The sequence below is a fragment of the Gallinula chloropus genome (genome assembly GCF_964237585.1).
Source record: "Gallinula chloropus genome assembly, chromosome: 27".
Taxonomy (NCBI): domain Eukaryota; kingdom Metazoa; phylum Chordata; class Aves; order Gruiformes; family Rallidae; genus Gallinula; species Gallinula chloropus.
The window spans coordinates 5,844,496-5,871,944 of record NC_140112.1 but is presented as its reverse complement, the minus strand read 5'-3'; the positions used below and the strand labels follow the sequence as shown (position 1 = coordinate 5,871,944).

The 27,449-nt window shown below is 54.1% G+C and overlaps 1 protein-coding gene across 2 annotated transcripts; it reads right to left on the bottom strand.

Annotated features, from left to right (window-relative positions):
- Positions 1 to 1,146: 1,146 nt before the first annotated feature.
- On the bottom strand, positions 1,147 to 27,449 carry FKBP5 (FKBP prolyl isomerase 5). 2 transcript variants are annotated; one of them, XM_084275905.1, is made up of 13 exons: positions 27,426 to 27,449; positions 20,954 to 21,046; positions 20,104 to 20,199; positions 15,012 to 15,140; positions 13,013 to 13,157; positions 12,629 to 12,771; positions 11,408 to 11,522; positions 6,953 to 7,109; positions 6,175 to 6,265; positions 4,955 to 5,038; positions 4,251 to 4,436; positions 3,153 to 3,392; positions 1,147 to 1,572 (listed from the first exon to the last, which is right to left on the bottom strand). In XM_084275905.1, the coding sequence occupies exons 4-13, from the start codon at positions 15,114 to 15,116 to the stop codon at positions 1,465 to 1,467; spliced, it is 1,374 nt and encodes a 457-aa protein (XP_084132031.1). In that variant the 5' UTR covers positions 15,117 to 15,140; positions 20,104 to 20,199; positions 20,954 to 21,046; positions 27,426 to 27,449; the 3' UTR covers positions 1,147 to 1,464. The 2 variants fall into 2 exon arrangements, with proteins under 2 accessions (XP_084132031.1, XP_084132030.1); XM_084275904.1 differs by lacking the exons at positions 1,147 to 1,572; positions 27,426 to 27,449 and having other exon boundaries at positions 3,166 to 3,392; positions 4,251 to 4,461; positions 20,954 to 20,969.

The window sequence follows — 27,449 nt, the reverse complement described above, 5'->3', positions numbered from 1 at the left end:
GCAGCATCCTCAGGGACACCAGTAACAGGGACAGCTCCACCTGAGGGAGAGCAGACCCATTCCCCTCCCCAGGCACCCCCTGTTTTGCTGGGCAGGATCCAGAGAAAAAGCACTTTGGCCTTTTTTCCTTTCAGGTGTTTTATTTCCAAGCCCTGAGAGGGGCATTACAAACAACAGATGGGAAAACCAACAACCAGAGAGCTGTTCCCACACTGACAGCATCCCTTTAGGAGGGAGGGGGGTGACAGCCGAGGTGGCAGCAGGATGATGTCCCCCCATACACGGTGGAGGTACCCCCACCCTCACCATGGTGGGAAAGGTCTTGGTCAATGAGCCATAAACCCACAGCTCTGGCTCAGACCCAGTCACTGGCTGTCTGAATCACAATGTGAACAATCTGCTCTGGTTCTCTGATCCCCCCCTTCCTCCAAACCCCAAATAAGGGATAAAACTCCCCGGTAAAAGAAGGGAGGGATGGGGTACAGGCTGTGGGCTGAGTGCCTGTGGGCAGCATAGCTGGGCAGGGGGCTTCTGGCTCTCAAAGGAAAAACAAACCAGCTTCTCCAAAAGAGAAATCCCCCCCCCCAAAAAAAAAACCCAACCCAACCAACCCAGTGCTTGGAAGGGAAATGACATCCCTGCATGGAGGGGCTGCAGCCGAGGTGATGGGGATCCTCACCCTCACACCCAGCTCTGCATCACAACCCCTCTGGCCACAGCCAACAACCCAATGGGAGAGAAAAACAACTCCCCCACCCCAGCCCACGAGCACCCATTGGGTGCTCCAGGAGGCTGGGTGCCCCCATGGGCCAGCCCCAGGCTCCAGCAGCCCACCAGTAGCGCTTCCCTCTACACTTGGAGCCAGGGGAGGCACCGTGGCACTGGAGCTGGATCACAGAATCCCAGCCTGGGCTGGGTTGGGAAGGACCCCAAGGGTCACAGAGCTCCAACCCCCTGCCACAGGCAGGGACACCAACCTCCAGGCCTGGAGCTACACAAGGCTGCCCAGGGCCCCATCCATGGCTGTGACACTGCAGCACACACAGAGCATCTCCCACATCCCAACTCATCTCCAAGGAGCCGGGACGCTGCGCCGGCAGCCGCCACAAAGCCGAGGGAGCCAGGACAAGCTGACACCTCCCAAGAGCCAAGAGTTTCAATTTTTATTTATTATCATTATTAATTTCTCTCTCTCCCTCTCTCTCCTCTCTCTCTTTAGGAGCTGTTTGTTCCACGTGCGGTGGTCCCACGGCGTGCCGCCGCTCCCGCTCTTGCCCCCTCCCCGAGCACACCCGGGGTGGGGGGACAGGGGTCGGTTTCTCTTCGTGAGGTGCTTTTTTCCACGATCACACGAACTGTAACAAGCTTTACAAGGAAACACTGGCGAGTCCTCAAGGTCTGGCAGCAACCCTTCCTCTGCGTGGGGCCAAGGGCAGGAGGTTTCTCCCTTGCCCTCCTCCTCCATCATACGTGTCCTTCGGGCTCTTCCCCTTCAGCCCCTCGAGTTTTCGGTCCCTTTTCGCTCCCTGTTTTCTCTGTTGACTTTTCCAGCCCGGATTTGCTAGCTGCTTCCTGCAAAACAGCAAAGGAAGCGCAGAGTTGGGAACAGGAGGTGGTAGGTAGCTGATAGCGATGCTGGGGTGGGGGGATGGCAAAATTCCACCCCACATGCCCCCCCACCTTGGCTCCCATTCCTATCAACCATCAGAGGCTCCTGTTTTCTTGGCTCACTGGCTGGTGGGGGTTAAACCTCCTCGGCTCAGAGAGTTTTTAGGGACAGGATGGGTTTCCCCTGGGAACAACGTGACCCACCACTGACACAGAGTGAGCTGGGATGGATGGATACAGGGACAGGGAGAAGGATGAGGACACAAGGCAGCAGGAGGGAAGCACCAAGGTCCAGCACAGCCTTACATCTGCTCCAGCAGCGACTCTCCCCATCACAACTGGCTGCACCAGCCAAGGCACCACAGTGCCAGCAGCCAGCTGAGCCGGCTCCGCTCCCTGCCCAGAGCCAGCTACCCCGTCACGCTGCTCCCCAGGGGCTGTACCAGCCACTTCTTCCACAGCCTCAACCTCCAGGCACCGGTTCAGAAGAGATTATACTAAAAATGACCCGTGCAGACGGTTTGCAAAGCTGAGTCCTCTCTTGTTACAGTACACAGGGTTTTGTTCAGAGGAATTTTGGATGGGAGCCTGTTACGAGACAGCGATCTCCCCAGCTGAGCAGAGCAGCAGGCTATTCCCTTTCCAGGTCCAGGAAATCCATACTATCATGTCTCAAAATACCCTCGGCCTTGCCAGAGACCAGGGATGACATTTCACATTGCTGCTGGCCAGGAGGTCACCGCCAGCCCCTCGCTGGGAGCAGCAACATGCAGCAGAAATGCCGGTCCCGTTACCCGCCCTGGGAAGCTCGTGCTGCAAACGCTCCTACTGATGACTGAGCACCTGATGGCAGCCTCTGCATAAGGGAGGTGGAGAAACAAACCCCTTCTCCCCACTGCCAGCAGGATCTACCCCGCCATCCTCAATCCCAGCTGTAATTTAACTGGTTTTCATAGAATCATAGAATCCCAGCCTGGTCTGGGTTGGAAGGGACCCCAAGGGTCACAGAGCTCCAATCCCCCTGCCACAGGCAGGGACACCAACCTCCAGGCCTGGAGCTACACAAGGTTGCCCAGGGCCCCATCCAACCTGGCCTTGAACACCCCCAGGGATGGGGCACCCACCCCCTCTCTGGGCAGCCCCTTCCAGCCCCTCACCACTCTCTCTGCAAAGAACTTCCCCCCTAATCTCTCATCTAACCTTTCCCTCCTCCAGCTTCACTCCACCCCCCTTGTCCTGCCATTATCTACCCTTTGAACAAGCCCATTCCCCTCCTGTTTCTCTGCTCCCTTCAGAGACTGGAAGGCTGCAGTGAGGTCCCCCCACAGCCTTCTCTTCTCCAGGCTGAACCAGCCCAGCTCCCTCACCCTCTCTCCGTAGGGGAGCTGCTCCAGCCCTCTGAGCATCTTTGTGGCTCCTCTGACCCCCCTCCAGCAGTTCTACATCTTTCTTGTCCAGGGGGCCCCAGCTCTGGACACAGGACTCCAGCTGGGGCCATGCCCCCCTTTCAGCACAGCCCCTGGGGTGCTCAGACCCACACCCACCTTTGCATCCCTCTCAGCGAACTTTGTGAACATGTTGGCGTAGATCCTGCGGTCCCGCTCGTTGTGCTCCTTGGTTTTCTTCTGGCAGACAGAGATCTGGGATTTGGCTGCTTTGTTCTGTGGATTCACTTCCAGCACCTTTTGAAAGTCACATTTGGCCAGTTCGAACTCGTTCATCAGTAACCTGGCTTCCCCCCGCCGGTACAAACCCTTCTCGTTGTCCTGGTCCAGCCCTAGTGCCTGGAAACACAAAGGTCCCCCCGTTAGAAACTTGGGGACCCCCCAAGGATCCACCTAGGGTTAAAGCCTCGTTAAATCTATCAAAATTGGGACAAGGTGGCTTTGAGTCTCCAGAGCATTTCCATCTTGCTCTACAAAAGCTGCCTCGTCTCCATCAGCAGGTGGCAGGTCAGTAATGAGGTTCAGTTCTTCCTCCTTGCTCAAAATCCACAAGAAACAGGGTGTAACTACCAAACCTGAGCCTGGAGCAGCACAGGGAGCTCAGAGCCAAGGGACTTAATGGCCTGAACGTGCTTTTGTGTCCCCACTTTAGCCATGACACTGCTATTCCTTCAGCAAAAGCCACACGTGCATCTCAGAGACCATTTCACGTTCAGGTAAAAGCAGCTCAGCTTAACTTGCTTTCCCATGTGCAAGACACTTAAATCTGAGCTTTTTATGAAAGAATTGGCCTTTTCCTGAACTGCCAAAGCCCCATCCCATCCTTCAAAGGACTCTGAGACCTGCTGCAGCTCTGGCAGAGGCTGCCTGTCGTACCCCATCAGCCCTAACGCAGACCCAAAGAGGACCAGCACCCACCAGCTGCAGGCCCATACACATGGGTCTGGTTTTGGAGGTAAAGCTGTTGTAAGCACGTGGCTGGGTGGACTTTGAACCCCAAAAAGCACTTTTGCTCCCACGGTGTCGGAGCACACAACACCCACAGAGACACCAAGGTGGAGATGGAACCCCACCTCCCCACTCCCCATTTAAAAACTCTTTCTTACAGGAGAAGAAATTCGAACCTTCCCCCCAAAAAAAACCTCCCAGTGAAAAACATGCAAGGAGAGAGGATGCTCCAACCCCTGCACCTCTCACCTTGTCGCAGCACTCGACGGCCTTGGTGTACTCCCGCAGCTTCAGGTAGCACATGGCCAGGTTGAGGAAGGCAGCCAGGAGGAAGGAGTCGGAGGCTTTTGACTCTTTCTCTGACAAACCATACTCCATCTCCAGCCAGGACACGATCTTCCCATACTGAATAACCGCCTGCAGGTATTTGCCTTCCTGGGATGGAGCAAAGAAGAAGAGGCTAGAGGAACCTGCGCCCACAAGGCTCGGTCTGCTCCCGAAGCATCCTGCAAACAGGTCATGGGTTTAACGCGGCGCGTTGGAGGGAAGGAGGATGCTGAATGATCTACAAACACAGCGGGGCTCAACTGGAGCTGCTGGTGGGCAGCCCCTGTGACAGGCTGTAGCAGGGGTTAGGTTCCTCCTCTGTGCAGAACAGGGGAGCATCGGGATGCCCCAGCCTGGAAGGGGAACTGCGGAATCTCTTGGACCCCTGGGAAGGGTCCAACCTGCTGCTCTGCTCTGCAGGGAGCACAGGCTGGCAGGGAAATGCTGGGGATGGAGGAGGGAACTCAGGGAGTGAGAAAAAGGAAGAGGAAGGGAAGGAGTCGCCTTCCCTAGTGCTTTCAGGGAGGGGCGATGGCTTCTCTGACACTGACAACTGCCGAGTCCTCCATCTGAGTCACCCCGAATTCCCTTCCAGCTCCACCTCTGCCACCCCCAAGTTTACAAACCTTGAAGTACATCGTGCCTTTCTCCTTGACGATGGCAGCCTGCTCCAGCTTCTCCTTGGTGTCCATCTCCCACGACTCCTTGGCCTGCAAAGAAACGCTGGGAGGAATCCCAGGGGAGCACGGCAACCCACCGCACCCAGCAGGACCACGCGCCTTCCCGGGGCTGCTCGCTAGCGAGCGGGGCTCGTCAGGGCACTGTTACACAGGGCTGACCCAGCAGCTCCTTTTAATTTGAGGGGCTGGGAACGAAGAGACACCCAGAGCACATGTGGGGGTGTGGACCTGGAGCCCTGGCACAGCACAGAGACCCCCCCTGTCGCGGTCGGGACGTGGCAGTGAGTTAAGGGGGTTTGTCCACAACGCCACGAGGATGGAAAACCCTGACCAAAAATAAACCCCAAAGAGGAAAGAGGAGTGTGGGGGGAGAGACATCCCCTAGCAGAAGGGATGTGGTGGGTCTTGGTTCCCATCCCGGGGTGGGGAGCCAGCTGGGGATGTGGCACAGCAGCACCTGCCTCATCCCACAGGCACCTCCTGCATCCCGTCCCCGAACTCCTGACAGGCACAGCTGGTTTGTTGGGGCTGCTGAGGTCCTTGTGGCCAGCGGGCTGGGCACCCCAATAAAAAAGGGGGGGGGGGGAAGGAAGAGGGGGGTGGGCAAGAAAGCGGGGCAGGGAGAAAAGAGGAAGAGGGGAGGGGAAAGGGGGGAAAAGGAGGAAAAAGGGGGGAAGGGGGGAAGGGGAAAAAGGGGGGAAACAGGAAAAAGGGGGGAAAAGGAAAAAAGGAGAAAAAAGAGGGAAAAGGGGGGAAGAAAAAGGGGGGGAAGAAGGGGGTAAAGGGAAAAAGGGGGGAAGGGGGAAAAGGAAAAAAGGAGAAAAAAAGGCGAATAAAAAGAGAAAAAAATAGGAAAAAGGGGGGAAGGAGATAAAAAAAGGGAAAAAAGGGAATTAAAAAAAAAAGAAGGGTGGCAGAAAGGTTGGGGGACAAAAAAAAGCGAGGGGGAATGGTGGGGGGGGAAAAAGGGAAAGTACAAAAGAACAAGGCCAGGAACAAATAAGAGCCCCAGCCTTGGACCCCAGCCAGAAAAATAAACCAAACCAAGGGAGAACAAGAGAAGAACACCGAGATCCTCGGTGACGTATCCGCCCGGAGCAGGGCCGGGCGGCAGTCACGCCAGGGCACTGGAGGCTGGGAAGGGCCCGGCGCGTCCCTGCTCTCACCTTCTCAAAGCTCTTCAGCGTCACCTCGTACACCAGCTCGGCGTTCGCCTGGATGCCGTACTTCGGCTTCCCCGCCTCGCCAAAGCCGTACCTGACCGGGCAGGAAGGGGTTGTTGGAGGGACACACACACACCCCAGCACATCGTTTCCCCCACCTTTGGCCATAGACACAGAGCCAGGGTGTTAATTCTGGTCCATGCCCCCCTCCCTGCCTGCAGCTTTCTCCTGGTTTGGGGCCAGGGTGATGTTATTCTCCATGAGCAAAGACACCCAGCAATGGACCATGGATATTTATCAGGAATCATCTTCTCCAGAGGCATTAAATTGGTGGGTTTATACAGGTTTCTCCCCAGCATAAGGACCCAGCCCTGGTGATTCCCAGGCAGACTCAATCCTCTCAGCCACAGGACCCAGACAAACCCCCCTTCCCTGGCTTTTCAAAGCACCTCAAGATCCAGAGAGGGGGTGGGTGCCCCATCCCTGGGGGTGTTTGAGGCCAGGTTGGATGGGGCCCTGGGCAGCCTTGTGTAGCTCCAGGCCTGGAGGTTGGTGTCCCTGCCTGTGGCAGGGGGTTGGAGCTCTGGGACCCTTGGGGTCCCTCCCAACCCAGACCAGTCTGGGATTCTATGATCCCTGCCTGCCTGCCCACCAGTCGCTCTCACCATCCCTGCTAACCCAAGGCTCTCAAGTCCCACTTTCAGTCCCGCTGTCTTCCACATGCATTAAAACAACCTCGGATGCTTAAAACCAGCCGGCATGCCCATGGGGATGCTCTTACCGTGGCCCGAGGTAGAGGATGCAGTGCTCTCCCCTCTGCATCTTCTCCAGGGCTTTGTCGATACCGATGGGGATGTCATGGTCCTCCCCTTCGCCCACCACAAACTTCACGTCTTTGCAGTCGAACCTGGTGCCGCCGCAGAAGCCCTCGAGGTGAACTGCAAAGGTGGGGGGGGTGGGGGGAGAGAGGACAGGGGAGGATTGTACCTGGAGCCACCCAAACCAAGGCAAGGGCTCCAAAAAGGCACCTCATAAAGCATCCTATAACCCACCTCATAAAGCAGCTTATAAAGCATCTTATAAAGCATCTCACAAAATCACATCTCCCAAAACCCAGCCCTGGATGGGGGCACACACAGGACTGGGGGGGGGTACCCAAAGAGCCCCCAGCGAGCAGAGAGGGATGGGGAGGGCTCGGAAGCACTGCTGACAAGCAGGACAGGCATATCTCATCTAACCAAGGACCAGACAACAGATAAACATCGTGACTAATATGTTCCCCTCGTACTCCACTGCACGAGTCAAGTCTTACTGGAACTGAGAGGGCTGCTGGCACGCTGCCACGCAGCGCCTATCGCGGCGATTACAAATCTCCTATACAGCCCTATACTGCCTTGCCTTTCACCTCGAAAACAAGGCTATTTTCTCCTGCCTCTAAGAACTCAAAGTACAAGATAAACTTTCTTTTTTTATTATTATTATTACGATTTTTTTTTCCCCTTTCCCTCTTAATCTCCAACCAATGGCCGTGCTGTTCCAGCCCCAGATGCTGGCAAGAAGCACAGCCGGAGCGGACAGCGGGTACCTGGCACATTCACCACCTGGTACTCCTGGCTGGGTTTCCACAGCAAGATTATTCTTTATTATATTTGATCCTGAAGATGTTGGGGGCTTTGGGGACTGGTTTTATGTTCTCTGAGCTCTGTTTGCAGGGTACAAGGCATGCACACGTGGGCAGGTATGAAGTAGAAGTGATTTCACACAAGGAACTCCTATGTACCAGCTAAAAATAAAGCCAAAATAAACAAGATAAAAAGGTTCTGAAGAGGAAAAATTCCTGGTAGGTGTCACAGGTGTGCCCAGGACTTCACAGCCTGGAAGGACACAAGCTTCACCTTTGCTCGCTGTGGAGCAGAGGAGGCGTCGCGTGTGCAATGGCTGCTGAAGGGGGGGAGAGGAGGGATGCCTGGAAAGAAAACAACCCTCAGGGTTGAGAGGGCTGCTCTTGGAGCCCCCCTAACACTGCACAAGGCCACAGTGTGCGGCCTGAGCTACTACAGGGCACAGAGCATCGTGCCCTGGGTGGTGCAAACACCCCGGCAAGCAGAGGCTGTGCCGGACACAGCCAAGGGTCTGGGCTCTGTACGGGTGAGCTGCAGCAGGGGCTGCAGGAAACATGCCTGTTTCCACCCCACAGACACTTCCCTGCCCTGTGACACACTGAAAGTCCCTGGGGTGAGACACACAGACCAAATGGGACTGCAGAAGACCCCCATTCCCTCCTGCCATGCAGCCCGAGGATGCTCTCCCCACCGTGGGGACAGACCACCAGGCCACACTGGGACTCGAGCGTGGCAGAGCAGAGGATGCTGATGCTCTTGCCAGCACCCCAGGACACATCCTGCATCCATCAGTGGTGCGTAGCAAGCACGAGGCTCAGGCTGGTGTGTGCTCAGCCTGCTCAGGGTGAGGAGAGAAGACAAACCCATCTCCTCCACACTGACCTCCACTTTGGCCCTACCCAAACCCAAGCTGGCTGTTTCCTTAAGCACAGAAAAAACACAGCCTAAACCACAGGTAACCCAACAGCACCACCCCACCTCCCCCACCCCTGCTTATGACCACAACCCCTGACCCCCAAAAGCAGCACTGCAGCTGTCCCAGGTCCCCCCCATCCCCAAGCGGGATGCGGCAGCCACGGGAAGATCCCACTTTAGAACAGGATGCCCAGGAGGATGCTGCAATCCCTCCCTTCCAGGATGGCTTCCTCCTCTTTTCACTGCACATAAAATACACCGGCAAAGGCGGGATGGGGGGGTGGGGGGGTGTGTTGGGGGGGGGTGGGAATCTCCACTCGGGTTTCCAGGAGCAGGTCAGCTGGCTTCAGTCACTCTTGGATTACAGGGAAAGGGGGGGGTGGGGTGTGTGTGGGGGGGAAAGCTGCCGAAGGAACATCACTCTGGTTGCAGCCCTGACTTATTGTTCTCCCAGTGCCTGCAGCGATTTTGTTTTTGAAGAGCTGAGAACAGAGTGTACCGAGTGCGGCTGGCACACGAACTTGATGTGCTGACAGCAATTTGTACTCAGATTAAAAACGGAGAAGGAGGAGGGGTGGGGAAGAGCAGGAGGGGGGGGAAAGGTTATAACAAAAGCTGGAATGCCAGATTTCCACCGTAGCCTGGGGGGGCTGGGGGGGTTTAGGGACCGGAACTGAAAAACTGGGTGCTGTAAAAATGTTTTAAACCTATAAAAAGCTGTTTTCAGAACTCCAGGCTGGAGATGCTCACTCCTGGTTTCTTCCAGCGGCGATGCACCTCTCAAACACGCAGCTGAGTTAATCAGGGGCTGCTCCCTTAGGTCACAGCCTTGTTCTGGGGTGGGCTGGTACACTGTCCCCAGGGCTGCTCCATGCCCAGCCCAGCCCAGTGCCCATCATAACCAGCACTGTCTTTATTTAAAAGGAAAACAAAACAAACAAAAATAAAGCCTATTTGCACCCAAACCACTCTCCTAAGGCTGTGAGGTGCTGCTTCTCCTCACCCTCTCTCATGGGGATGTATTTAAGGGTCTCTGCCCCTACATGTCCAAATGAAGCTGTGGATAGATCAGCCAGCCTGATGGACGAGCTGCTGGCAGGACCAGCACCGTGCTGCCCACCTCTGCCTGCCCACAAGCAGGGCTGGATGGGGAGTTAATCTCTGCTGTGCACTTGCAGTGTTTGTTCCCAGGGACGTGCTCACTTGGAAGAGGTGAAGCATCACCGGGTTTTGGGGAGGGCATGAGGAATCTGAGGAGCCTCGTTTGGCTCCTCACGTCCTTCCAGGAGGTGATGCCTGGCTGGTGCCTCCCATTCTCCTGCCTCAGCCCCCGCCAGAGCCGCTGAAGCATCGGCACGTTCACAGAAAACCTTGAGCTGCCAAGGGAACAACCACAGAGGGACCAGGGTTCTCCCCGGGCACGGCGCTGCCTGTAACGCCCTTGGACCTAGTCAAAACAGCAAGCAAGGCTGGAGCTGAGGATTTCCATTCTATTTAGTCTTTTAGTGTAACCTCTGGGGTAGCGGAGGCGGCTTGAAGCTCAGCTCGTGGCTGGTCCCCAGCTACGATGCTCCCACCACAGCAGAGACAGGCAGCAGAGTCCGAGTCATAAACTCATTTATCCTTAAAAAAACCCTCGTTAAAAGAACTGGCTGTTGAAGACAACGAGGTTTATGAGCTGTCACAGCTCAGATCCGGTTTCTCCTTTGCTAAAGGGAGTTAATCTTTGTGCACAGGAGCTCGGAAGGGGAGGAAGGAAAGTAAAAGCCTCTCGTATGGGGAGAGCTCTGTGGCTCTGGCTGAGTAGTTCTCGGGAAGGAGGAAAAAAACCAACCCATAAATGAGCCTGGCTTCTTCCATCCAGCCCTGTGAAACATCTGCTCCAGAGATGGGACCAGGGGAGCCCGACGGGACCCGAGCTGCTCATCCTCCAGCACTGGCAGAGACCATCCTGACCTCAGCAAACCCTCTGGATTCATTTTGGCTGAGACCACCCTGACCTCAGCAAACCCTCTGCATTAATCTCCTCCGCCCCCCCTCCCCATCAGCAGCAGCCCTCTGCAATGGCTCTGTTCCCCAGTAAAGCCCAGCACAAGCCATTGATTGATGATGGGAGGAGGCCAAGAAACCGCTGAGCGCCTGGATCGCTGCTCAGCGAGGGATGCTGTCGAGGGAGGACATCCCAGCAAGGGAGAACATCCCAGCTACCAATGTGTCCCAGGCAGGGCAGAGCTGGGGTTTCAGCAGCCAGCACATCCCGAGCAGCTCGGACAGCATGATGGATGGGAGAGGACAGGAGAAGCCCTGAAACCCCATGGAGGGGTCTGCCCTCTCCATCCTCCCCCCAGCAGCCGGCTGAGCAGCGCTGGGGCTCCCAGGGATGTGTGTGCTGACACGGCCCAGCCAAGGCAGCGCGGGTTATACTGGAGCCGCCACTCCAGCAGCATCTGGCTGCTCCTGTGGCTTGAGGTTTTCCAGCCACTGCTCCTGGCCAGAGGCTCTGGCTGTGCCAAGGAGAGCCCAAAGGAGCATCCCTGGGCAAGCACTGAACTGCTGCTCTCCCAGTCAGTCCTTCCCCATCCCTGGATGTAACTGCATCCCACCGTGATGCGCAGCTACCTACACCCTGTACAGCGCCAGCAGCTCCCTCAGGGTGGGGTCATCCCTCCAGCCTCCCCCCAGAAAGGACCAGCACTCACTTTCCACCGTAGCACCTTCATTTGGGTTGGAGTAACCTTCTCCCTTCCTCTTGATCCTCCGGATTATCCCTCCATCCTCAAACAAATCCTCGCCTTTGAAGTCGAGCAGCTCAACCTACAAACAACAAAAAAGGAAAAGAAAAAAAATATATTAAAAAAATAATGAAGAAAAGGTGCTCAGAGCTCAGGGAGGGGGGAAGGAGAGGAGAAAAACAACAGAAGAGCCATAAAGCAGCAGTTCATCCTCCAGCTGGAGCGCCACGCCAGCTAATTCTCCATTCAGCTGAGGAGCAGAAGTCGCCCATAAAAGCCAGCTCCAAGCCACAGCATAATACACCCGATTTATTAGAAATTGGGACACATCCAGTACCTGAAGCGTAACACAAAGTAACAGTAAAAATAAGTTTATTAAGCTCTTAAGGGCACAAGACGGCCGGAGCTGGGAGATGCTGTGAGAGCTGCCCGGGACCAGCGCAGGCTGGACTTTCCCCCTTCGTTCTCCAGCAGGACCAGCTCTGACCCACAGCTTAGTCCCTGCTTGACTTGGAAGGACTAAACCTTAATTTAGGCCAGAACCCTCCCTCCTGGGCTCTTCCCCTGCCCCCCCCACCTCATCCCTGCCCAAGGAGATAACGGTGCCAAAACCTCGGCCCCGCGGCACTAATCGGTTTTTAGCACCAGGAGGCATCTCCCAGCTGCTTCCTCCTTCCCTCGGGTGTTTTCAAACCGGGAATCTGCCCGCTTCCCAGCTCCCCCCATCCCTGCCCTGGCACCAGGGCTCTCCCCAACCCCAGCTTCAGTCCCGGCCTCCCAGCTCAGACACACATTTCTGAGAAAGCCCTGGCAGCGGTTCCTGGAGCGCAGGGACACGTTTCAGGAATCCGAGCTGGTTTCTCGGCCTTTGGATTCTTTTTTTCTTTGTTGTTGTTGTTGTTGTTGGGGTTTTGGGGTTTTTTTTTTTTCCTTTCTTAATATTTCTGAGCTGGCTGGCAAGGCAGGAAAGGGAGGGATGGAGGGAGGGATGGAGGGAGGGATGGAGGGAGGGATGGAGGGAGGGATGGAGGGAGGGATGGAGGGAGGGATGGAGGGAGGGATGGAGGGAGGGATGGAGGGAGGGATGGAGGGAGGGATGGAGGGAGGGATGGAGGGAGGGATGGAGGGAGGGATGGAGGGAGGGATGGAGGGAGGGAGGGCGCTCGTCCACGCGCCGGCGGTACTTGCCTCGAAAAAGAGGGTGGCGTTGGAGGGGATTTTGGGGGCGCTGCCAGCGGAGCCGTACGCGTACTCGGGCTTGCAAAGCAAGTAGCAGATCTCTCCCCTCTTCATGGTTGCCACCCCGATGTCCCACGCCTTGATGACCTGGCCTAGGAGAGAGGTGGGCGTCAGGAAGGAGCAACCCCCCCCCCCCCCCCCCTCCTCCCAAAGTCTGGGTGCTGAGAGGATGGCACCCCAAAAAAAAAACCCCACCCACTGATGTCAGTGAGGGCTGAGGCCATCCACCTATCCTGCAACCACCCCCCCATCCTCCCCAAGCCCACCTCACCCTCCCAGGAGCATCCCACCCTCAGGCACCCCCACGGCTGGACCCTCCCCAGCACAGCTCACCTTTCCCCAGGCTGAAGACAAAGGGCTCGTTCCGATCCCGGCTGGAGTCAAATTTCTTACCGTTGGCCAGTTTGCCCTTGTAGTGGACATAAACCTTGTCCCCGATCATGGGGGACTCATCCTCCCTCCCGGGGCGCTTAATGATCTGAGGGAGAGAAACCACCCGTGAGAAGGGAGGCGAATGCACAGCTCAGGGTCTGTGTGGAGAGATACATCACAGAATCCCAGCCTGGGCTGGGCTGGGAGGGACCCCAAGGGTCCCAGAGCTCCAACCCCCTGCCACAGGCAGGGACACCAACCTCCAGCCCTGGAGATACACAAGGCTGCCCAGTGCCCCATCCAACCTGGCCCTGAACACCCCCAGGGATGGGACACCCACCCCCTCTCTGGGCAGCCCCTTCCAGCCCCTCACCCCTCTCTCTGCAAAGAACTTCCCCCTAATATCTAATTTAACCCTTCCCTCCTCCAGCTTCACTCCATCCCCTTGTCCTGCCAGTCTCTGCCCTTTAACAAGCCCATTCCTGCTTGTTCCTCTGCTCCCTTCAGGGACTGGAAGGCTGCAATGAGGTCCCCCCACAGCCTTCTCCTCTTCTCTATATACACATATATAAATGTTTTTATATATGCACACACCCCCATGAATATATTAAAAATACAGGTGTGCATGCTTATATATAAAAACATATATACAGGCATATAAATAGATGTGTGCATATAGAAAACCATATACATGTATATAAAATATATGCATGCACAAAAATAGATACACGTGCATCTATAGAAAACCATATATATGCATATATAAAACGTATACATGAATACAAACATATGTTTGCATATATAAAACCCTATATGTGCACATATAAAACCATATACATGCATATATAAAATGCATATATTCACATAGGAAATATGTACATACATTTAAATATATGCATATATATAACCATATACGTGTAACCATATACATGTATATAAAAATACATCCATGCATGTAAATATATGCATGTGCATACGTATATATTCTATATATGCATGCATATAGAATATATGCATAAACATATGTGTGTGCATCTATAAAATATGTACAATATATAAACTGTATAGATGCACACAAATATATACATGCATATGGATAAATATATACATGGGTATATTAAATATATATACATGCATATATATATAAATATACATATATACATATGCATATGCACCCTGGTGCTGCTCTAAACCAAAGGAGGGCTCGATGGGCAGGGGGAGTCATTCAACCTGTCCTCCCATCACCCCCTAAAAACAGCCCCCAACACGGAGCCTCAGCACCAGCACAGCCCAGGGCTGGGGGCAGAGACCTGCCCGTGGCGCCGCAGCAGGAAACCCGGAGCGAAGGCAGTTACTGTCTGTCTGTCTGTCTGTCTGTCCCTGCGTGGTTTGGGGAGGGGTTTCACTTGACTGGCAGGGGTGTGTCACTTCACTACTCGCTTCTTGTCAACACTTCTTTTCTTTTTTTTGTTATTATTTTTGAATGCTCCAGCCTGGAACAGGCAGTTCTGGAGCTGAGGATGGAACAGGGGAGGATGCTATTCTTAGAGGAAAGGTCCTGTTCAACCCCAGCGCCAGGGAAGCAGAACTATCCAGAAACAGCCTGGAGCATGAAAAAGGAGTTGTGGGGCAGACTCCATGACCTCAGCAACGCTCTTTCTAACGTCCCTGAGTCACACACAAGAATGCTTTGTGGATTTACAGCTAATAATCTGATTAGGAACACAATAGTGGTGAAATTCAGTCAGCAGCCTGAATCCCTCTGTCTGAAACACCGCTCCAGCCTTCTGGATTCCGAGCGATGCTCGTCTCCTGTGCTCTTCAAATAAGAATTACCTCATTCCTACAGCCCTGGAAGTACTATGTGACCCTGAGGGGCTGGGGATAGAAGCCCCCCAACCCGATCATGCACCCCAAAACGTGGGGAGAAAGGGAAACCCCTCCCAGCAGCCCCCTTCACCTTCAGGACTCCTCGGTCTTGAGCCGGCGTGATGTCCTCCCCGCGCTCGGCAAGCGCCGCTGCCTGCACCTCCCCTTCGCTCTTGGTGGCCTCATCAGTGGTCATGGTGTCCTTGCATAAGCCCTGGACCTGGGGAGACACGGCACACACCCTGTCATGGCCAGGGGAGGTGGTGTAAGAGGAAAGGGTTAAAGAAAAGCAGCGGCTCTGCTGTGAGCCAGGGCAGGAAGCTTCCAGCACATCGCAAGCCTGCAGAGCGGAAAATCCCTTCCCAGAGGCCACCCAGGCTCTGGTGAACCACAGGGCACAGGAAACCCCCAAGTGTGACACCAGCAGTCCTCACTGCCTGGGGGTGAGGGGCAGCCCCAGTGCTTGGCCCAGCCACAGCGATGCTCAGTGGACGTCTCCAGCCTTCATCTTCAGCTTGCCTGGGTCAACGCTGCACCCCAGTGTTGCTCTGGGAGCCTCCCCCAGCAAGCTGTGCCCAAACCAGCCCGGGCAGGTAACACACAGGCCAGCTGACCTGCCCCCAACACCAAGCAAAACACTCGTCTCAGGGTGCTGCACCCAAACCACAGGGACCTTCTGCGGTGATGCTCAGCCAAGCACCCATTCCAACACAGGATCAGCCCCTGACAGCCCTCCATCCGCAGGCAGCGAGGGCAGCAGTGATGCCAGGAGAGGTGGAAGCATCACGGGCAAGAAGCAGAGGGCTGACACCCATCAAGCTTCACCCATCCCTTCCAGCTCACACCAAGGTGGGCACCCCTTGGATAGGGGTGCTAGAAATACCCACACTGGGCTGGCATTTGCTTCCTGAGTTATTTTATACAGTCCAAGGACATTTTCCACAATTAATTACCTAATTGTCAGAGTTAAAGGGAGACCAGGCTCCAAGTCTGGGCCAAGCAAAGCATCACCCTGCATGGAAAGAGCCAGACACACACCAAGCACCCTCTGCAAAAATCCAGCGTGAACCCAACGCCAAAAGAATCCCAGTTATTTGGGTGGATGGATAGAAAATTCACAACAAAGCCCTAAGAAACTGTGAAAGGGGGGTGGAAATTTGGGGGCAAACCACTACAGCTCCACACTCCTGACATCCCCAGGCAAGCAAACTGCCAGAAAAGCCACATTTTTTTGTCAAATCTGGATTTGTATTTTTTTTTTTGCCCCTCCCTATGCTGCCTGGGGGAAAAAAAAGAATTGCCTAAGGTTTCAAAACACCATCCCCAACCATCTTTCCTGATGCTTCCCTCCAGGGTGTCGGGCTATTTCGGTAGCCGCGCCGCTGCGCGACACGTAATCAAGGAAACATGTGATGGGGAATTAGAAAGCGATGGGGTTTTTGAAGAGACATAAACCAGAGCTATTCTTAAAAGTCCCTCTGGTTGCGAAACTTTCCCACAAGGCTTTCGGTGTGGAAGCTGCTGGGAACCAGTAGGAAGAATCATTCATTTCGGGGGGCGGCGGGGAGGGGGTTTGGGGGGGGGTTGGAAAGAGCAGAGAAAGGATGTTTTCAGCTCTGGGGGCTGATAAGTTGTGCTGGAAGAATTGTGCTCCTCGTACCGGGGTGGAAGGGGAAGAGCTGGAGCCTGGCTCCCCTCCCTTTCCCCCCCCCCTGCCACCCCTCCCCGGCACAGGAAGCCACCGAGACACAAAGAGCCCTGGGATGGAAGAAGTGAATAGAAAGAAGGGAACTACTGGCTGTGATGCTCAAGCACCACGGTGGCTGGGGTAACATTTAATGAGGTTTATGCAGCTGCTCCCATTCCCCCCCTCCCTGGCTCGGCTGGGGTTTCAGGTGGGAGCACCTGAAAGAAAACATGGGGAAACAAGAGGAAAAAAAGGGAAAAGAAGCAAAATTGTTTGTGAGACCTGGTGCCTCGTGGGTATCCACACACTGGGAAACAGGCCATCGGTTCCTTCTGAAGAAACTTTGGAGGATGAGGGTGGAGAGGCACTGGTGTGTGATGTCCAGAGAGGAGGGAGATACCCCATCCCTGGAAACATTCAAGGTGAGGTTGGATGGGGCTCTGGGAAGCCTGATCTGGTTGAAGATGCCCCCACTCACAGCAGGGGGGCTGAATCATAGAATTGCAGGGGTTGGAAGGGACCTCGAGAGATCATCGGGTCCAACCCCCTGCCAAAGCAGCTCCCCAACTCATATAATGGCCATTTAAAGACCCTTCCAACCCAAACTGTTCTGTGATTCAGGTGCTGAGATGGTCTCCAAGCCACCACAGTCCACGCTGCCCTGTCACCAGGGCAACCACCCTCTTGGAGACGAGTGAGGAGGTGGCAGTGCCCATCACAGCTTCGGCATGCCGCCGGCACCACGCGCTGGCTCGGGTCATGCCAGGACAGCACCAGGGACACAGCATCCATAACCCACTTATTAAGAACCAGGAGGAACCCAAAAAGGGGATCAGCTTGCAGCAGAAGTGCCACCTCCTGGGGCAGAACCTCCAGAGGTCCATCAAGCAGCCACTGCTAGGACGCAGAAGACGGCTGGGGAGGTGCTGGCTCCAGCTCGCCAGTTGCTAAATCCCACCAAGAGACATCTAAAAATATATCATACGCATCCTTCTAATTATTTTTTCTACGTAAGCAATTAGTGGAGTCATCCAGGGAAGCTGGCCAAGGCGGGCGGGAGGGGAGATGCTCTGCGTCAGAAGCGGTGGGAGGGATGGAGCCCGCAAGACCAAGCTATTAAGATGTGGTCCACGTTATGAAAGAGCTTGAGACTTCTCTGTCCAGCAAAAAAAAAAACCCACCCAGCTCCAACTAGGTTAGAGAGAAAGACCATGCTGCTCCTGCTTATCTCCAGATCGGAGCAGGAGGAGGCTGGCTGGGGTCCAAAATCCCAATTAATTTGGAACAACAAGTTGTAGAGGGAAAAAAAAATACTCTGCTGCTCCCCTGAGATGTAAATAGCAGGGAGCTGGAGGGGTCAGAGCTTGGACCTTCTTGGTGCAGGACCACGTGTGCTCTTGGCACAGGGAAGGGATTAATTCATTCCCTGGGTGTTTCTGATGCCCCAAGCAGACCCTGCTCCCCCCTCACTGCTCCCCACAAGCTCAGCACTGTAAATGTGTAAGAGAAGCCAGGTGGAACCATCCTCCTCCCACGCTGCTTTCTGTCCCTGGGCTGTAAATACAGACGGTGGGAGGGGAAGAGGGGATGGGGAAGGGTTAAACCCCCTCCTGTGTGGGGGTCCTGCTCCACCAAAAGGTGCCACGACCCGGCAAGGCACAAGGGCATCGCTGAAAGGCCACCAGGAGGGAAGGGATTCCCGTGCCTGGAGAATACAGGCGATGGGAAGGTGATTAAAGAAACCCAGAGCCCCTCCAGCTCTGGACCCAACACCAGGCTCTGACCTGTTCCTCCAGCCACCGACCGGGTGCTGGTGGCTGGGTGCAGGTGGGCGCCTTGCAGCCCCAGAGCTGCCACCTCCTCTGCCCTGCCCAGACCTGCAGCAGGGCAGAGGCACTGCTCAGAGCCCCAGAACGGGCTGTGGGGTGTGCACTTCTCTGCTCTTCCTCAGTCCCAGCTCTACCTGACGACCTGACAATTCGGTGTAGCCATCTGAATAGTAATTTAAGAGCTGTAACAACAAAGAAGCTTTAAAATCCAGAGGTTTTGACATCTGGACACAATCTCCCTTTCAAAGTGCAACTATTTCAGGTTAATTAACATGAAGAGCTTCTAGCTGAGCAAGCAGAGAGGCCGGCAGGGTCAGGAGATTCCTACGCACACGTGATGCGGCCACGCTTGGACCGGCACATCCCGACCCACAGCACCAAGCAAAGGAACATAAACCCCTCAGATCACCCAAAAGCAACAAGAACTGCCTCCCTTTCCTCCTTGAAAGCCCCACTGTCTCCCCAGACGCTGTCCTGCATGCTGCCAGGAGTCCTGAGCACCACTCTGCCCTCCCCAGATGGAGAGGGTGTCGCTGGGATGGGTCACTGAGCCACGGAATTGCCTGGGCTGGAGGAGACCCTTAAGATCACCCAGTCCAACCCCAGCCTAAGCCTGCCTGGCCCATCTCTAGATCATGCCCTTCAGCATGTCATCCACACGCCTTTTCCACCCCTCCGAGGATGGTGACTCCACCACCTCCCTGGACAGCCTGTGCCAGCGCCTGACAACCCTTTCAGTACAGGAATTCCCCTGATCTCCAACTTAAACCTCCCCCGGGGCAATTTTAAGCTGTTCCCTCTCATCCTAGAGACCGACCCCGACATCTCCACACCCACACAAAGCTGCCATCGATGCCCATGGGGATTATAACCCACAAGCAGCTGCCCTGGCAGAGGAACCCCCGACACAGATGGGCAGCACTACAGCTCCGACCCTGTTTTCAGCACTCCCCAAGCAGCAGACAGAAATTCAGCTGTTCCTTCAGAAAAATGCGTTCTCCTTTTATTTTTAATATATATTCTCAAAGCAGGTAGGACAAGAGGCTTTTTCTGGGTTTGTTTTTAATCCTTTCCAAGCTGAGCATCGTCCTCACCTTCCTTATCCTCAGAGCCCCACGTGTTTTTCAGGCTCCCTGCGGGCGCACCCAAAGGGAACCAGGGAACCCAACAGGAGCATCTGGAAAACCCTTTTCCCCTTCCCCTTGTGCCTTTCAAACAAGCTTCACCATGAAAACACCACTTCTGGATGACACAACATCAGCACCCAGGGCACAGAAATCCACAATATAAAAATAAGCCCTTTTCTTGGGGGTGTTTTGGGGGTTTGGGGTATTTTTTGTTTTACAAGCCCTTCTCTGGATGGATGTTTTTAATCTTCCAGCCCGGGGAAAATTCAGAGTGGAGAATGGGATGCAGATGTCCCAGCCCAGGCTGAGGACAGACAGGTATCACACATGCTAGGGTTTCACCAAGCACACATCCCAAGCCGTGTTTCCTAGAAATCGGCATACCAGGAATTCGCCAGCTCCAAATGGAAACTTCACGTCGCCCGATCCCTCCCGGAGGCTCTTGGGAGGAGAAAGGAGGGAGGGAGGGAAAGAGGGAGGGAGAGAGGGGGGGGGGGGGAAGGAAAGAGAGAAGCCAGGGAAGGTTTTGAAGGGGCTTACCTTGCAACCATGCGATCGCTGGAGAAGGTTTGATGGTCCAGGGGGAGTGTGGGGAAGGGGCCACCCAGAGACACAGTGGGGACTTCCCACAGATAGCTGGGCAAAAAGAAAAGAAAATTTAAAATATAAGAAAAAAACCCCCACGAGTGTGCTTTATCCTGTAACAGGATTTATGGAGGGCTCAGGGAACTGAGATGGTGGGTTTAAGCCACAGACCAGGCTCCACCACAGCCAGAAAGGGCTGGTGGGACCCTGGACAAAACCTCCCTTGGGGCAGCTCCTCTGCTCCCTGCAGCCACTGAAAGGTGCTCTGACCCCCATTTAGCACCTCAACATCAGCTTTTCTTCCTTAATAAACAAACCAACCCCCCAAAAACTGGGAGCAGGGGGGGATGCAGGGAGGGGGGAGGCTGTATTCTGTCTGATTCTTTATATTGACCTTTCCTGAAAGTCAGGATGAAAACTACCAGGATGGGAAAGGAAGAACAGACCCTGCTCTGGGGTTGGTTTTATTCAGACCCACTTAGCTCAAAGCACTTTCACAACACAGGACAGAGCTCTGGGGCTGCGTTGGGGTTTTTATTAAGAACATAAAGGTCCAACTAGGAACCAGCGAGTCCAAAACACGCAGCAGGGAGATGGGAGAGCCCCAAACCCCAGCCAGCATCACCCCAAACCCCAGCCCCTCAAGGCAGGCAGCAGCACAGGGCTGCACCTCCATCCCCATCACTGACAGACAGCGAATAAAACCCCCATGAGCGCAGCAGCCAGGCTCCCTCCACCGTCCCACCACCGACTCGCCTCCCCCTTGAGCTCACAAACTACTTTTACTAATACAAAACCCACTTACAGAGCGAGCCAGCCCCCAGGCAGCAGGAGAGGGGAAGACTGGAGCAGGGATTTCCCTGGGACGCCGGTGTTTTGGGATGCCAGCACTGCCAGCCTGCAGGGCAGAGACCCAGGGAGACGGTGTTTGAGTCAGTGATAAATTAAAATTGGGCTTTCTAAGACCAGGAGACCTCCTTAAGGCTGATGAGGCAGCTCCACGCAGCCCTCAGCTCCATCCCAACACACAGGGGTGCACCCAGACGACGAGTTCTCACACACATCATCACTTGAATTAAAAATTCACTATTTTTTTTTCTTTTTTAAGTCCCAGCTACTTGCATATTCCCCAACCCCTCCTTTAAAATAAATGGGGAAATCACAAATGTAACTCCTCACTAGCCAAACAAGCCTCACATGGATTGATTTACTTCCTAGCGTGCACGTTGTGCAAGCTGCTAACATCCCAGCAGGCCAGTCATGGCAACTTTTATTCAAACAAAAAAACAAAGCACAAACAGAGCTGCTTTAATTGCCCAGCACCCTGATGAACCTTCATCATGGCCAGGGCGAACCGTGACTCATGGGGGACCAAAGAGAACGCCCTGAGCTCCTTTATCTGCAGCCAGTTGCTGCTCCAGGGTTAACTCCTTCTGCCCACGGAGATGCCGGTACCATCTGAGCATCCTCCCTGCATCCCCTTCCGAGCATCCCCCTGAGCATCTCCCCTGCATCCCCCTCGACCATCCTCCTGAGCATCCCCCTGAACATTCTCCCTGCATCCCTCTCGAGCATTCTCCCTGCATCCCCCCTGCATTCCCCTTGAGCATCCCCCCAGCACGGTACAGCCCGGAGAAGGATGCAGTTGCCTCTACCCTGACCCACCTTCCAAAGACCAAAGGACATCAGGTGAGACAGCAGCAAAAGGAGCTTTTTAAGCAATTAAGAGAGTAATGAAGGGAGAGAGAGAGGAAGAAACCACCACACAGAGCTAACGTGCACACAACAGCAGGTGTTCCCGTCACACTTGCTTAATTGCTTTGCCTAGATATTATTTTTAAGCTTCTGAAGAGGTTTGAGTTAAGATCCCAGTCACAACAACTGATTTGGGGGTTTTTTCTTTTCTTTTAACGTTTGGGATTTGGGGTTTTTTTCAATACATTGAGTAAGAGGCTGCCCTCAAGTTTCAGCTGCAGCGAGAGGAACAAGTGAGCAGGATGGCTCACTGCTCCCTGCCAGAACAAATATTTCAACAGAAAGCAGGATGGGTTCAGCCTGTCTGCATCCCCTGAGAGCAAGGCGAACGCACCCACACCAGCAACATGGAAAAGACTTTTGGAAAGCTTCAGGTTGGGGTTTTTTTCCCCCCCCTCCTCTTTCTCCCCCTGCCTCCCTCAGTTTATAACATAAACCCACTAAACATAACCTGGCTCCTTTGCTGGTTATCTAGCAAGGCACCAGGGAGGAAATGCTTGCTCAGTGGGGTTTTTTTCCAGGTTGCTTCTAAATATGAAATCACAGGGATAAAGTTCCTGTGGACTCGAGCATCCCACCCACAGCCTGTGGCCCATCCCCTCTGGTGTGGGTACCCATAGATACAGTGACATGGAAAACAAAAAACCAACAGGTTTTCTTTCCACCCTCCTTTATTCCACGAGACAAAGGGGAAAGCAAAAGCCATACGTATTTATGGGTTGTTGCTCTTCCAAAGGGAGGGGGTGCCCTGGACAGGTTTTACACACCGATGCTCTGTGGCTCGTATCTCACCTGCCCCCCAAAGCCATCCCCAGAAAGGATTTCAGCTTCTCCGACCACAAAAATCACGACAAGCCTCTCCCACAACTGGCACATCCTGAAAATACTAGGAAAAAGCCAGGAATGCTGGAGCCAGCAGCGGAGCCTCTGCTCTCTGTCAGCAGGGAGAGACACCAGCCCACAACCAGCCTGCTCTGGGTGGGGCCAACACCATCAGATGAGGGTTAAAACAATATATATATATTAAGAAGTGAAATAGCAAGTGTATAAATAGCTGTTTCACTCCTGCTTCTTGGGAGACAGTGAGCAGCGAGCTTGAGCACAGCATCCTAACCAGCCCCGAGGCCGCTACACACAGACGCGTCACAGCAGGGAATGCAATTTCCTAATGCTTTCAGAAATCAGGATTATGTAACCAAAATGGGGGGGGAAAAATAAATATATATCATAATATAGCCAAGCAGGTTACATAAACCATCTTTAAAAAGTGAGAAAGTACTTGACATCCCACTACCCACTCCCTGGCACCCTCTAACTGGGTTTTTCACCATCGAAAAGGAGCCGACTCCTTTCATCGCGTCTTCTCTCCTGGTCAAAACAAGCAGGGAGAACAGACCCAGCCAGGCTTTGTGGGACACTGGAAAGTTAAATAATCCACCTCTGGCTATTAAATGGGAAGTTCTCCTCCCCGTGCAGCTCACCCCAGGAAAGCTGGACCCCTCTGGGGGTGGCTCAGAGCATCTTCCCGCCGGCAGCGATGCCAACACCGAGCCAATTCAATTTCAAGAGACAGCTTGGGGTGTGTAGGGGGGGAAACCAAAATAAATACAAAATAGGAACCAACAAGAAACGCCTTGTTTGCCAATGCTGTTCTAATTCAGCCTTTTCTCCGGAATAAAGCTGACTTAACTTGGACTTACTCATTTTTACTATTTCTTTCCGTTTCTAAAAGCATCTCGTTGCTGGCCACAGACTCAGGGGTTTCTCCAACAAACTTGCAGCCAGGTGACCCCCAAATCACAGCAACCCCCCCCCGGCAGGGGAAATACTGGATTAAATCACTGATACTTAATAAACACAAGGGCTTAATACTTCTACATTGCACTTAGATATATATTACTACTATACTTAATACACACAAGGGCTTGATACCTCTATATTGCACTTATTATATATTATACATATTATTATACTTAATATATATTTGTATATTAGTATACTCACATATTATACTTAATAAACACAAGGGCTTAATACTTCTATATCACACATATATATTACTATATTTAATACACACAAGGACTTGATATCTCCATATCTTAAGTATTATAAATTATTATTAATAGTAATAAGTATCAATATTAAGTATTGTAATAAATTATTATTTATTATAATAGTGTTAATTATTAATAATAGTAAATATTATAATATTAGGGTTTTTTAATAAGATAGGGAGGTATCAAGCCCTTGTGTGTATTAAATATAGCCCAAATACTTATTATATATATTATTATTACTATACTTAATAGACATAAAGACTCAACGGTGTCTTGAGAGCCCCGGTGCCAAATTGCTGGGGGTTCCCCCCAACTCAGCACCCAGCGCTGCCTCGGGCAGGCAGCGCACCCAGGGAGAACCCAGCGCCCAAGACCTTTGTTTTGAAGCCACCTTTAGCACCAAGGGTCTATAAATCTGAAATTATATCGGGCAAATGGCAACTCCCAGCACGTTGTGAAATAACATCGTGTTCCTGAGCCAAAGACGGGTGGTTTTGGGGAGGAAAAGCCACGGGAAGGGGATCAGGACTGATGCTGCCACCGCTGGGGGATGCTGAGCGGCACAGGGGGCTCAGCCCTGGGGCGGTGGAGGGGAACAGCAGGAGGCTGATGAGGATGCCACGGTTTTGGGGACCCTCAGCCCTGCCAGCCCAGAGGAGTGGAAACGTGTTCACTGCTCCAGGATGGGGAGGGAACCCCCATCCCACCTGGGCTCCTCGCGGGGACGGGGGTCACATCACAGGGATGCTGAGCTCTGGAGGCACCGCCTCCCCAAGAGCCTGTTAATGGAATCAGGTGATTAAATTTAACAGATCAGAACACACTTGAAATGGGAACACTTCTAATGAGGCTAAAATACTCCTGTTTACAAAGACAGGACATGCCAGGCAGAAGATGCTTTAACTGCCACCCTCCACCATCCCACCTCTTCACAGCCAACAGTTACCCCATCACTATCTCCCCACTTTTCCAGTACTTGCAGAATCAGAGCTCCTTCTGTCAATCACAATCCCTGGTGATGGGGAAAATACCTCATCAGCTCCCTGACAAGTTACACCAACAACTCAGATGCTGGAGCACCCATGGTCATTTCTTTATGCCCACAAACATCCAGGGTTAAAATAAAACTTAAAAAAACCAAAACCCAACCTTGCTACATCCTTTATTCTGCCCCTGTGACACGCGTGGGACCGGTACGAGCTCCACAGCTCCTCCAAGGGGCTGTGACAACTTCTATATAAATATATATATAACCCAGAGCGAATATTCAATACAACATTCACTAATATGAAAGTATAAATAACCAAGAACAATTTATTCTCCAAGTATTTTACAGAATGCTTTCCCTCCCCAGCCAGGAGCCAGAGGTGGGACTTGGTGCTCAGCATCTCCAGCGTTACAACAAACTTTCTCCTCCTTCAAGCTGGTAATTAAAACACGCCTAATTTACACAGCAGTGATGTTCCCAAAGGATGCAGGGGTTTTTACTAGTAAATTGTCCTTATTTTCTCACTCATCCCAGCAGGGAGATGCTCTAGAAGCGCTGGGGAAGAACCTCAACTTAATTCAAGCGTGTGCTGGGCAAATACAGCCTCAGGAAGGTAGGATTATTTGATTTTTGTTTTAAAGTTGCCTAAGCTGTCAGCCCAGCAGACACCTCTGCTCCAGGCAGGACAGGCATTGGGAGCAGCACACATCATGTCAGCCTTCCTTCCCTCCCAAAACTGCTCCGGCACCGGTCCTGCTCCATCCTCCAAGCCCAAATCTGCAGGAGGTGCCAGGTACTATCGTCCTTCTCAAGGAGCTTGAGCAGGAACTTCACCAGCTCCCCAGCGTCCTCTCCAGCACAAGCCCTGCCTGTTTCATCACCCCAAACCCCCCTGAGAAGCTCCTGGCCATCCCTCCCTCCATCAGCACCCCATCACCTCTGGCTCCTGTGATCACCCAGCTCCATCAACCCCACACCTTCCCCCTCATCACACCACGGGACCAGCACCCTGCCAAGGGCTACAGAACTCCCAGCACCACTGGAAAATTGCTGCTGCCCAGCTCCACACTCCCAGTCAACCCCTTGGCAGCGGCAGCCATCCTCCCCTCTGCGTTGGTGGTGCTCGGGTGTGCCCCCCCCATGTGTCTGTCCCATCCCAGGGTACCAGGCTGGTAATAAAGCCCAAACACAGCCAGGCTGCAGCATCGCTGCCTGACCCAAACCCACCACACCCCCCAAAAAACAGCCCTTTAAAACCAGATACAGACTCTGCTGGACGGATTTAATGATTTTCTCCCTCCTACATCCCGTTGGGTTCAGGGAAGGGGGCAGGAGGGTCGTGATTTCTGCCCATTTTAAAGGAAGGAGCGATTTCTGCCTTCAACTTCTTGTTGTTACAGCTCAGAGTCTCAGTTTCCAGGCTGGATTCGGTGCCCCACATCCACCCAACAGTTTAATACTCATTACAGAGAGAAACCATTTAAAAACTACCTGTAGAACCCCAAAACATCTGCTCCCGGCGCGTGGGGGTGGGCTCGCTTTCATTTTTTAAGGTGTTTTATTCCCCCTCATCCCCAGCAGCAGCGGCGGCTCGGTCCCGCCTGCTCAGCACCACGGCGCAGCGAGGACAGACAGACAGACAGACAGACAGACGGACAGGCGGCTGCAGCATCGGTGCCGGGGCTGGAAAGATGCCGTCCGGCTACATCGCTCCGGCCAAGGAAACCCTGTCCACACACAGGGGGCTGGCGGGAGGTGGTTTTAGGGGGAATGTTACAGCTGAGCGCAAATGATGGGACACAGACCCCCCCCCCCCCGCCCGGCAGGACCCCCCCAAACCGCCAGTGCCACCTCGTCCCCAGCATCCCAGCGCATCCCCGCGAGCCCGGAGCGCGGGTGCTGTGGTAGCTCCCCCTGTACGCCTCGTACTGCGGTGGGGACCCCCGCCCCACGCCACAGAGTACCCGGGGGGGGCTATCCCCCTCCCCAATGCCCCCACGCAGCCCCCACGGATGCCTCCAACCCTACGCTACCCCACGGTAACCTCTGCCAGCCCCAGCCGCGCCTCCGGTGTTTCCCCCGCCCCGCACAGACACCCCGCAGAGGGTCCCAGCCCCACGCACGATGCTTCCGAGCCCCCCCCCGGCCCCACGCGGGGACCCCCAGACCCCCCTACGGTCCTCGCGCACCCCTGGCCCCACACAAGGGCCCCACACAGTGTCCCATCCATACGACGGGACCCCCAGCCCCAAGCAGGGACCTCGCAAAGGTTCACCCAGCGCCCACCGGCTCCACGCAGCGACCCCCAGCCCCCCCTCCGGGGTCCTCACGCGGCGACCCCTCAGCCCCGAGCAGGGAGCCCCGCTGCCCCTAGTCCCACACAGGGACCCCACGCAGGGTGACCCAGCAGCCCCGGCCCCGCAGAGGGACCCCCGGCCCCCCGCAGGGTCCGCACGCAGAGACCCCCCCGGCCCCACCTGCAGCCGCCGCCCCTCCGGCTC

What these genes read in the sequence shown, in the direction of transcription:
- FKBP5 (XM_084275905.1), bottom strand. Translation starts at nt 15,116, where the DNA reads ATGACCACTGATGAGGCCACCAAGAGCGAAGGGGAGGTGCAGGCAGCG. An exon ending in ACGCCACCCTCTTTTTCGAG is followed by an intron (nt 11,523 to 12,628) that starts GCAAGTACCGCC and finishes TGTTGTTTGTAG; the next exon opens with GTTGAGCTGCTCGACTTCAA. An exon ending in CCGTCGAGTGCTGCGACAAG is followed by an intron (nt 3,393 to 4,250) that starts GTGAGAGGTGCA and finishes TTGTGTTTCCAG; the next exon opens with GCACTAGGGCTGGACCAGGA.